Raw genomic sequence first — 10,151 nt, 5'->3', positions numbered from 1 at the left:
TATTTATGAAGAACTGACTTCTGGAAAATGATTTTATTAGAGGCAAAGTGGACTCCACTCTCTTCTGCGAAAAAAATCAGAAATGACCTTATGATTTGTTAGAATACTTTAATGACATAACATTTGGTTCTGTTAACCCCTTTATTTGTCAAGAATTTTCTGAGCTAATGCAGGCAGAATTTGAAATGAGTCTGATGCGAGAACTAAAGTTCTCTCCGGGGATTCAAATTATCCAAAGTTCATAAGCCATGTATGTACATCAAAGAAAATACATAAAAGACATCTAAATAAATTTGAAATGTCATAAAGCAAACTAGCCAAGACTCCCATGCATCCTACTTGCATTCTGGAGAAAGAATAGGCAAGGCAAAAGGTTTGTCAGGAACTCAATCTTGGTATGATAGGTTCTCTTCTCTATCTGATTGCTACGCGTCCAGATATATTATTCAGCATGTATCTTTGCGCTAGATTTCAGTTAGATCCAGGGGAATCTCACTTAATAGCTGTTAAGAGAATCCCGGGGTATCTGAAAAGAACACCTAGCCTTGGCCTGATGTATAAGAAAACATCAGCGTATAGGCATTTTGGATATTGTGATGCAGATTACGCTAAAGACAGATTGGAACGCAAAAGCACATCTGGGAACTTTCAGTTTCTAGGAGGAAACCTCATTTCATGGGCTAGTAAAAGATAATCAACCATTGCACTCTCAACTGTAGAAGCAGAATACATTTCAGCTTCACTATGCAGCACTCAGATGCTCTAGATAAAGAATCATCTTGAGGACTTTCAGATCTATAAGAGTAGCATCCCTATCTTTTGTGATAACACTACTGCTATATGCTTAAGTAAGAATCCTATTTTACATTCTAGAGCGAAGCACATAAAAATTAAACATCATTTTATCAGAGACTATGTTCAAAAAGGGATAATAATTTTAAAATTCATAGATATAGACCACCGATGGGATGACATCTTCATAAAACTCTTAGCTGAAAGGGATGATAATTTTAGTAACATGACACATCCGATAATTCTTTACCGCATATTCGTATATCAAAATCCATCATTAGATTGAAAGTTATTATCATATAGATCATGTCTATAAAACTTAATATTAATCGGAAATCATTTGACATGTCAACGAGATACATAAAAAGTAACGTCTTACAAAACTTCATGAAACTCGTTAATTTTTATCATTCTCTTTAACATATCAAATGATTTTTTATTTATCTAAAATTTAATAGGCGTGATTTATATGATAATAGTTTTCAATTCAATGGTGGATTTTGTTATACATACATAGAGTGAAGAGTTATTTGAGGTGTCATGTTACTAAGTTTGACACTTTGGTGTCATTTAATCCTGGCCACACACACACACACACACACACATACGCAAACACACACACACACACACACATACACACACACACACACAGATATATATATATATATATATATATATATATATATATATATATATATATATATATATATATATATATATATATATATATATATATATATATATATATATATATATATATATATATATATATATATATAAAATAGTGAAATAGAAACACTACTACGAAATATACTTTTGGTAACATCATATTACTACAACCATTGTGTAACGCCCCATTTTTCATATAGGATTTTTTACCGTATTCTACTGATTAATTATGTCTATTCCTGTTTTATTTATTTGTTGGAATATTGTGGGGGTGTGAATCTTTAAGTTAAGGGCATGGTAAAAAGTATTGGACCAAATCAAATTATTTAGAATTGTTTTTATTAAGTAAAATAATAGTTTTGTTATATTATTTAGTAAAAGTAAGAAAAATAGAATTATTGGGTCAAATATGAGAATCTAGAAAAATTAGTGGGAGGAAGGAATAATAAGTATTTTAAGTTGGGTCAAGTTTATAATTTCGAGAAGTTTAACCTTAAGTATAAGTTTATGAGATAAACCTAGGTTTAAGGATAATTTTTACCGTACATAGAATTTGGAAGCAAAAGAGGAGGAGGAGGAGGAAAAGTTGGCTAGAGGTAGAAGGAGAAGAATTCAAGAGATAATTTCGTTGCTTGCTAGGGAAATCAAGGTAAGGGGGGAGATGTACTTCTCTAATGGGTGCTAAAGCATGATGGGTAGATGGAGGGACCCTTAACCTCCTTAAGTTTGGGTGTTTTGGTTCATAATTTTGAAATGGCATTGTAATAGTTTTCATATGATGTTTGTCGTGTTCCCTCATGAATCAATGTTCGAATGATGATTTATGGTGTTCATATGTATGATTGTGTGATTGAAATTATATTCAATTTACCTTGATTTTATATGATTGAAAATCTGCCATTGAGGGAAGTTTGAAGGTTGTGACCTTAAGTGTGTTAGTGGTGATTTAGAGATGATGAACATGTTATATTGTTGAGTTAAATGTTAAGAGGTGATAAAAATTCATGTGTTTTCATGTACAATGATATAGGGTATGTTTTGGGATTGTTAGAAGTCAAAACATGGGGTTCGGGGTCGAGTGGACGGCTGAAAAACAAGAACGATCACACAAAATTGCAAGAAAAATAGGGTTTTCTGAGCTCTACTATGGGCCGTGGCACGTGCAACGGGTGGCCGTAGCAGCCCTCTGGTTTCAGGTCCAGAGGCATGCCAAAAAAGGGTTTTTTGTATGGGGAGCACTATGGGCCGTAGTGCGTGATACAGGCAGCCATAGCAGCTCCCTAGATTTTGTACCAAGTGTGACACTTTATAGCATAACTTGAGTTCCATAACTCGAAATGAGACACGGTTCGAAGCGTTGGAATGTTAATACGAATTTCTATAAATTGGTAATAATTTTTTAGGATGGTTATTATAAATGTTTGATTCTTTGAATATTTGAATTAAATGCTGAACTTGAAACTGTTTTATCCCCCGACGATTATTGTCGTAAGTTTTGATCTGCAACTCCAAATGTGTTACCGGTTGAAGCGTTTGATTAGTAACTTTTAACATAAAATAGATTTAATTTTAAGAGCTTATTATATTATGATAACATGAATAATTAATATGCGTATTTGATGATGTTAGGATACGGAGAATTTTAATTACAATTGGTTAACAATGTAAATGTTGAATATTGATGATGTTCTTATAATGGCAAGGTTATAGTAATTTTGTATGAAAGTTGCTTATATGTGTCTATAATGAATTTTTGAGCATGAATAATTGTGATAATTGTTAAAGAGGTTGCATATTTAATTATACAGATGCTATGTTTATGTTAATTATGTTGCTGGTGGCATACACGGTCATAGATGGGCCAACGTGTATGTGTTGTTGTTGCATGTTGAGAGTCCATGCGTTCATATTATCAGAACTTCGATTATTTTTGGTGAGCCTTGATCTTATGGTAATGGATCAGGTACGAGTTGCTAATTCCTATCATGAGGGATTAGTGAAGTGTTACGTACGGTGATGGAAGCGATTTGGGGTGCTCCGGTTCCATGAGGGAATATGATCCTATGGTGGGGATCGGGGAGCCATATGAACTTGAGTGTTCATATTTTGCACCACATTAATGTCGAGTCGGTGTTAAGTACATTTCATAAGTGTCACATTTGTATTGATTGTTGTTGAGTACATTGCATAAGTGTCGCATTTGTATTGATTATTGTTGATGTGTGTAGCAGGGTATTCGTTACCATTAGAGATATTGACTAAATTCAAGGTAAACCATACAAGTCGAGTTGCCACCGCACTTCTATTTATCCAAAGGAATGGTTAGAAAGCGAACAAAAACCTAAAAGTTTTATCGAATCAAAAACTAGTAAAAATGTCAGAGATCTGGGTAAGGGGGTTGGTTATGCAATGGGAAGGTTTTAAGCACCCAAAACATCCTAGGTACTCCTAGGGATCCCTTTTCATAAGTGTTGTTCTAGTCTAAATGGTGTAGTTATATCTAAAGTACTATTTACTAAAAGGAAGGTTAAAAGAAAATGACTCACAAGGATGTCGCATCCACTGCCTACGTATCTCATCTGAGTATGACAATCAGAGTCTTCGTAGCTCGGCTACCTATGGGTTAAAGAGAAGTGTGCTCGGTAAGACGTCGCGTCTTATGCCTACGTATCGCATCTGGAATGAGAATCAGAGCAAAACGTAGTTCGGCTAACTAGGGGTTAAGGATTGCCATCTAAACATGGACTTACAAAAGAGGACACCAGCTGTGTCAAAGGAGGGTGGGCAGTGTGTTCAATGTCCTAGCAGTAGGTGTCGCAACTCGTTGAATCGAGTCTTAGGCAGTTACCTCTTTGCAATAGAACGGACTGACATGCCACAAGATCGGAGACGCACGGAAGGTCTGAAAGTGGGGAAGCTCTACTCTAGAGTTGTCATGCAATATGGACCTATGTGTTAGGATTTACAAAGGGGGGCATCTACCTAATGTTAGCATGCAAAGAATAAGGGAATTCTACCTATGTTATCATACAAAGGGTTCTACTTAATGGGTGCTACCTAAACGGAACGAGAGTCGACGGATGGAGCGCGGAGAGGAGTTACGGATAAGGGTAGATGGCGATGCCGGAGACAATCGACTTACAGGTAGATGGCGATGCCTGAGGCAATCGACTTACAAGAGGATGGATGAATGCGTGTTGGTTCTGTTAAGTTTTGAAAATGATTACTCGACGTTGGATCGAGCTTTTGATCTTATTTTGAAATGGTTATCGGATGTTCGTTTTAATTCTTGTATTAACAGGTGACTAAAGAAATAAAGAAATAAATATTATACACTTTATGGGAGAGGGGTACATTTGTTATGAATGGGGATTGTTCATGGCAAACAAACAATAAGAATATATGCCTCATACATCATACAAGTAGGCAACAGTTATCAATCAGATCGGATAAATAAACAATACATAATCAAACCAAAGAATCAAATAATGGAGTATTTAAACAATGCATGGGAGTATGAACATGTTAAATAATCAAGCAATAGAAAGCATGAATGAGAGAAACAAGTATAAAAGATAACAGATGAATCAAACAGATGAAAATATACACACGAAGGGTCCACTGAATAATTTAATCAGGAAATGAGGTAAGGACCAAATAATATCAAGGTAAAAGGTCTCTAATACATGGCATATGAGATGAACAAGGGAGGATCAAAAGATCTCTTCAATTGCCATAAGCAATCCCTAAGTCAAACTTCGATCATAAAGAAGTCAACTGAAAATTCAAGTCAACTTAAAAAATAACAAATAAATAGAAAATTAATCAAGAAAATTATGAAAAATTAAACTAAATGAGGTGGGGTCAGGATATCATCATCCCCCAAAAATGTTTTAAAAATAACGAAAATTGGTACATAAATTAATTAAAATAAAACCGAGGTCAAACTAAAAGTCAATTAATGAGACTAGGTTAGAAATAAATCAAGAATAAATAGTAAATTAATCAAGAAAATTATGAAAAATTAAACTAAATAAGGTGTGGTCAGGAAATCATCATCCCCCAAAAATATTTTAAAAATAATGAAAATTGGTACATGAATTAATTAAAACAAAACATAGGTCAAACCAAAAGTCAACCAACCAAACTAGGTCAAAAATAAATCCAAAATAAATTTAAAATGTGAAATAAAATTCCAAGAAAAGGTCAGGTTGACCATGAGACAGTAGTCAACCTTCATTCCAAAAATCAAATGCTAACAATAATTTTAAGTCATAAAAATAAAATCAATAAAAAAAAGTGTGTTAAAATGGACCATTTAGAATAAATAATTAAAATAAAATATTAATATTAAAAAAATACGAAAATAAAAATTATATAAAATTAAATAAAACGTTAAGAAAAGTGAAAAATATTTTTGGGTAATTTTATGGACGAAGAAAATATTTTAAATAAGAAAAAGAAATATGAAAATGGAAGGATTAATGGTGATGAACATGGTAAGCAAGCGTAGATATATCAAAACATGGCCATGAAAGAGATGATTTGCCTCCTTGCCACGAATATCCAATGCTCCCCTAGGGTTAGGGTTTCAGCTTCTTAAATAGGGTGGATTAGGTGTTCTCATGAGCTTTTTAATAAGTGATTTATCCATAAGAATAAAAGTGTGAAGTGAGGTGTAAAATATTGTTATTTTGGGCCAAACATAAGTGAATGGATGTCCAATGCATGGCCAAAAGAGGTAAAAAACATGATTGATTTGTGCAGCATGCTTAGAAAATCTGATTGGGCCAGCCAGGCCCAAAATCTGCCTAGAAAATCAAGTCATGGTGCCCACTTTAAATAAATGTATCTCTCAAACCATGGATCCAAATTAGATGATTCAAAAAGTATGTGAAAGAGGACATGGCAAGGTACAATTGTTGTGAAGAAAGTATTTTCAAATAATGCATTGAAGTGCAAGAAAACTGGCCAAGAAGTCTTGACAAATTTTGAAGATTTTGGACTTAGAAATTTTTCTAAGTGTCCTAGAAAAATGTCTCACTTTGACTAAGCATAACTTTCTCAATTTTAATCCAAATGGAGCAAACTTTATATCTCTAGAAAGCTTGGAATAAGAGGAATAACTTTCAGGTTGGAGAAATTTTCAAATGGAGCTTTTATCTTGATGCAAAATGGGCTTAAAGTGAGTGCAGCGATCATGAAAACTTGCCCTAAATGGAAAGTCAACCATTTCCAAATTAAGTAACTTTTCCAATTCCTGATTAAATGATGAATCCATGATCCAACCTTGATCAAATTTCACATGTAGGATCCCCTAGGCATGGATTTTGAGATTCCACTCTCAAAATGTCAGGAGTTGACTTTTCTGGCCCCACAGTTGACTTTTCCCAAACTGTCTGATTCCCGATTCCATTGATCAATTGAAGCACCTCTGGCTCAAATAAAGAGCTGATTTTTTGTATGTAGACCCTTGTGGACATATGGAGGGCCATGGAAAAGAGTTTCACCCAAAGAATCAGAAGTAAACTGATTTTATACTAAACCCTAGTTTTAGGGCAAAATTGATCAGGAACTGATTGCACTGCTTGCCAATGGATCTTTCTGAGATAATTGTGAATCTTCCTAGGCCAAGATGCCTCTCCAAACATGACATGGATGAGCTCCTCTACTTCCAACCAACATTGCCTGTTGCAGGTAGCCATGAAACCTTAATTTCTGATTAAATCCAGATGAACACTCTGATAGCTTTGAGTCCTTCGCTGATGAACTGAGGATCATAATAAGATACTTGGACCCCCTTGAGACCCTTGAGACTTGTATACTTAGAAAATTAAGTCTAATTCTCAATCTTGCTTTGTGTGGGCTCCTTCTGTTAAGGAGTGATCAATCAAAACCTGATCTCCATGTCACTAATGCAGTATGCAATGAGTATGACCTAATATGATGCTAATGAAGTGTAAAACATAATCCCATGCTTCCAGGAAAAATGAAGGGTAAATTTTGGGGTATTACAGCTGCCCCTATTCAATCAACTGGAAACCCGAAAGGAAGATAGCAACAACTTTCGCGCTTTCGAGGTATCAAGTGATTGAATGCGATAAAAGCCCGAAAATTTACACTGAAGTGAAAAAATGAAGTAAAATGCTTGTCAGAATCAACCAAGAGGTGGTCTTGAAAAGAATCCGTCTGGTACGGTGAGAGTCGGTCTGAACACCGAAATAAGGAATGTTAGCCTGAATACCAAAATAAATGGTAACACAGAAATAACCATGGCCTGAATGTCGCTCATCAATCTGAATACTGGAAATGAGTTCGATCTGAGCATCGGACGATACTTGATTATCAAACATCGGTCTGAACACCGAGAAACTGGCCTGAATGCCACTTCGGTCTGAATACCGGAAAACTGGCCTGAATGCCACAAGTTGCATCGACCTGAATGTCGGAAACTTCTTCGATCTGAACATCGGAAAACTGGCCTGAATTCCACTTCGGTCTGAATACCGGAAACTTGGCCTGAATGCCACAAGTTACATTGACCTGAATGTCGGAAACTTCTTCGATCTGAACATCGGAAAACTGGCCTGATTGCCACTTCAGTCTGAATACCGGAAAACTGGCCTGAGTGCCACTTTGGTCTGAAGACCGGAAACTTGGCCTGAATGCCACTTTGGTTTGAATACCGGAAACTTTCATGCCTGTCAGCATCGGCAGAAATAAGGAAAATGACAATTGAGGCAGCGCGTGGGCCAACGACCCCTGCTGGGAATAATAAAGATAAGTCATGAACAATCTTCAGTCTGAGTACTGGAAACAACTTCTGGTTTATCACTTGGGATACCGAGAATGCCTTATGCTTTACATGCGTATGTTTGAATTTTTCAATGGCGTAATGCTCCATGAAAATGGAAATGCTACGCAATTTGGGAGGATGCAATGCAATATGATTCTACATGCAGGGATGTGAAATGCTAGGTTAGAGAGAATGCCAAGTCGAGGCAAGGAATTCTGCTGGGGAAAAGATCACAATCTTCTGGACCCTGGCAATGCTGTTGGAGATACACAACACAATGAACTCTGTGGGGAAATGACCCGCCACACGGTGTTATGGCAAATAACAAAATACCGAGGCTTTGACTGGGGAGAGAATGGCACTGAAAACTTGCTGCTGAGGAAAGCGACAGTGGTTCTGGCAACCATAATCTGCGAGAGAGACGACTCAGCAGGGGAAGCAAACACCGATATTGTACCGAGATTCTGCTTCAAGGAAAGAGACCATGGGTCTAGCGTCGAGATCATCGATCTGGCATCGAACTTTGAGGAGCATCCTCTTCTGCTGGGAAGATACAGTCTGGCACTGTCAACTCCGCTGGGGATATACAGTCAGACACTGTCAACTCCGCTGGGGCTATACAGTCTGACACTGTCAACTCCACTGGGGCTATACAGTCTGACACTATCGACTCTACTGGTGAATGTATAATCTGAAACAAATGCTTGGGGAAGTACAACAGTGAGAGCCTGCTCGGGATTGAAGAATCCAACGCTCGGACCAGCTCTGCAGGGATAAGATACCAAATTCCAACTGTTGAGGAAAAACATCCGCGATCATTTGATGGGGACCTTAAGGAAATGCCCTGAGTGTACCTGTTCTGAATAGACGATCCAAAGCACTTAAAATTTACAGCAATTTTCAATGTTTATTAAGCACGTACCCGTAAAGCTCTTATGTTTCATGATGCAATGTTTATCAAAAATTCGGACGTCATTTTTGCAAACAAAACAGTAAAATGAAAATGAACACAGAGATGTACTGAATAACATGATTTTATTGATTGAGTGGCCTCTGAATAGGCATTTACATCAGGAAGCAATCCCCGGAAAGAGGTAATTGCACAACAGATAAAAACAGAAATTAATCTAATGGCAATGTGAAATGGATTTCTATCGGGTTCCAATTCTGCTATGATTCGCTCGTCTTCAAGATCCTCCAGATGATCAGCTTTCCAAAAAAGGTGATTGGACTGTTTCCTATCCTTCGGAAGTTTCCGGTTATCGACACGAGATGATATTCAGAACTACTCAGAATGCAGACATTCGCTTAATCCCTAACTTTTGCCTGGATCGCCCTTTCGGGTGTTCAATCCACCGGGATACCCATTTTTGCCTAAGTTGCCCTTTCAGGTTTTCAACTTACCGGGTGTACAATCTTTTCATTTTTTAATCCCTAACTTTTGCCCGAACCTTTTTCATTTTCTTGGTTCGTCGGGATGCCCATTTTTTTGCCTGGACTATTCTTTTTATCATCCAGCGGGTCTATTTTATGCGAAGTATTTTTTAACTGCTTCGGAGTTCACAGGGGAAGTGAAGTTTTCACCATCCATAGTTGCAAGCATTAAGGCTCCACCATCAAAAACCTTGGTGACAATATACGGTCCATCATAGTTAGGAGTCCACTTGCCCCTGTGATCTATCTGAGGAGGAAGGATCCTTTTCAACACCAAATCTCCGACTTGGAAGCATCGAGGATGCACTTTCTGATCAAAGGCTCTCTTCATCCGACTCTGATACAATTGCCCATGACAAATGGTTGCCATTCGCTTCTCTTTGATAAGACTCAACTCATTGAACCTTGTCTGAATCCATTCAGCTTCGTCTGACTTGACATCCAACATGACTCTTAGAGA

At 36.9% G+C, this 10,151-nt stretch overlaps 1 protein-coding gene across 1 annotated transcript in view; it reads right to left on the bottom strand.

Moving 5' to 3' along the window:
• Positions 1-648: 648 nt before the first annotated feature.
• The window catches only part of LOC127079632 (auxin transporter-like protein 5), a 75,304-nt gene continuing 65,801 nt past the window's right edge, over positions 649-10,151 (bottom strand). The window contains exon 6 of the mRNA XM_051020015.1: positions 649-713. Within this exon, the coding sequence (XP_050875972.1) occupies positions 649-713 (65 nt within the window). The remainder of the gene's footprint in view (positions 714-10,151) is intronic.

Source organism: Lathyrus oleraceus, chromosome 5 (assembly GCF_024323335.1).
Source record: "Lathyrus oleraceus cultivar Zhongwan6 chromosome 5, CAAS_Psat_ZW6_1.0, whole genome shotgun sequence".
In the NCBI taxonomy this organism is placed as follows: Eukaryota; Viridiplantae; Streptophyta; class Magnoliopsida; order Fabales; family Fabaceae; genus Lathyrus; species Lathyrus oleraceus.
The sequence above is the reverse complement of the archived record's forward strand: the minus strand, read 5'-3'. Positions and strand labels throughout refer to the sequence as shown.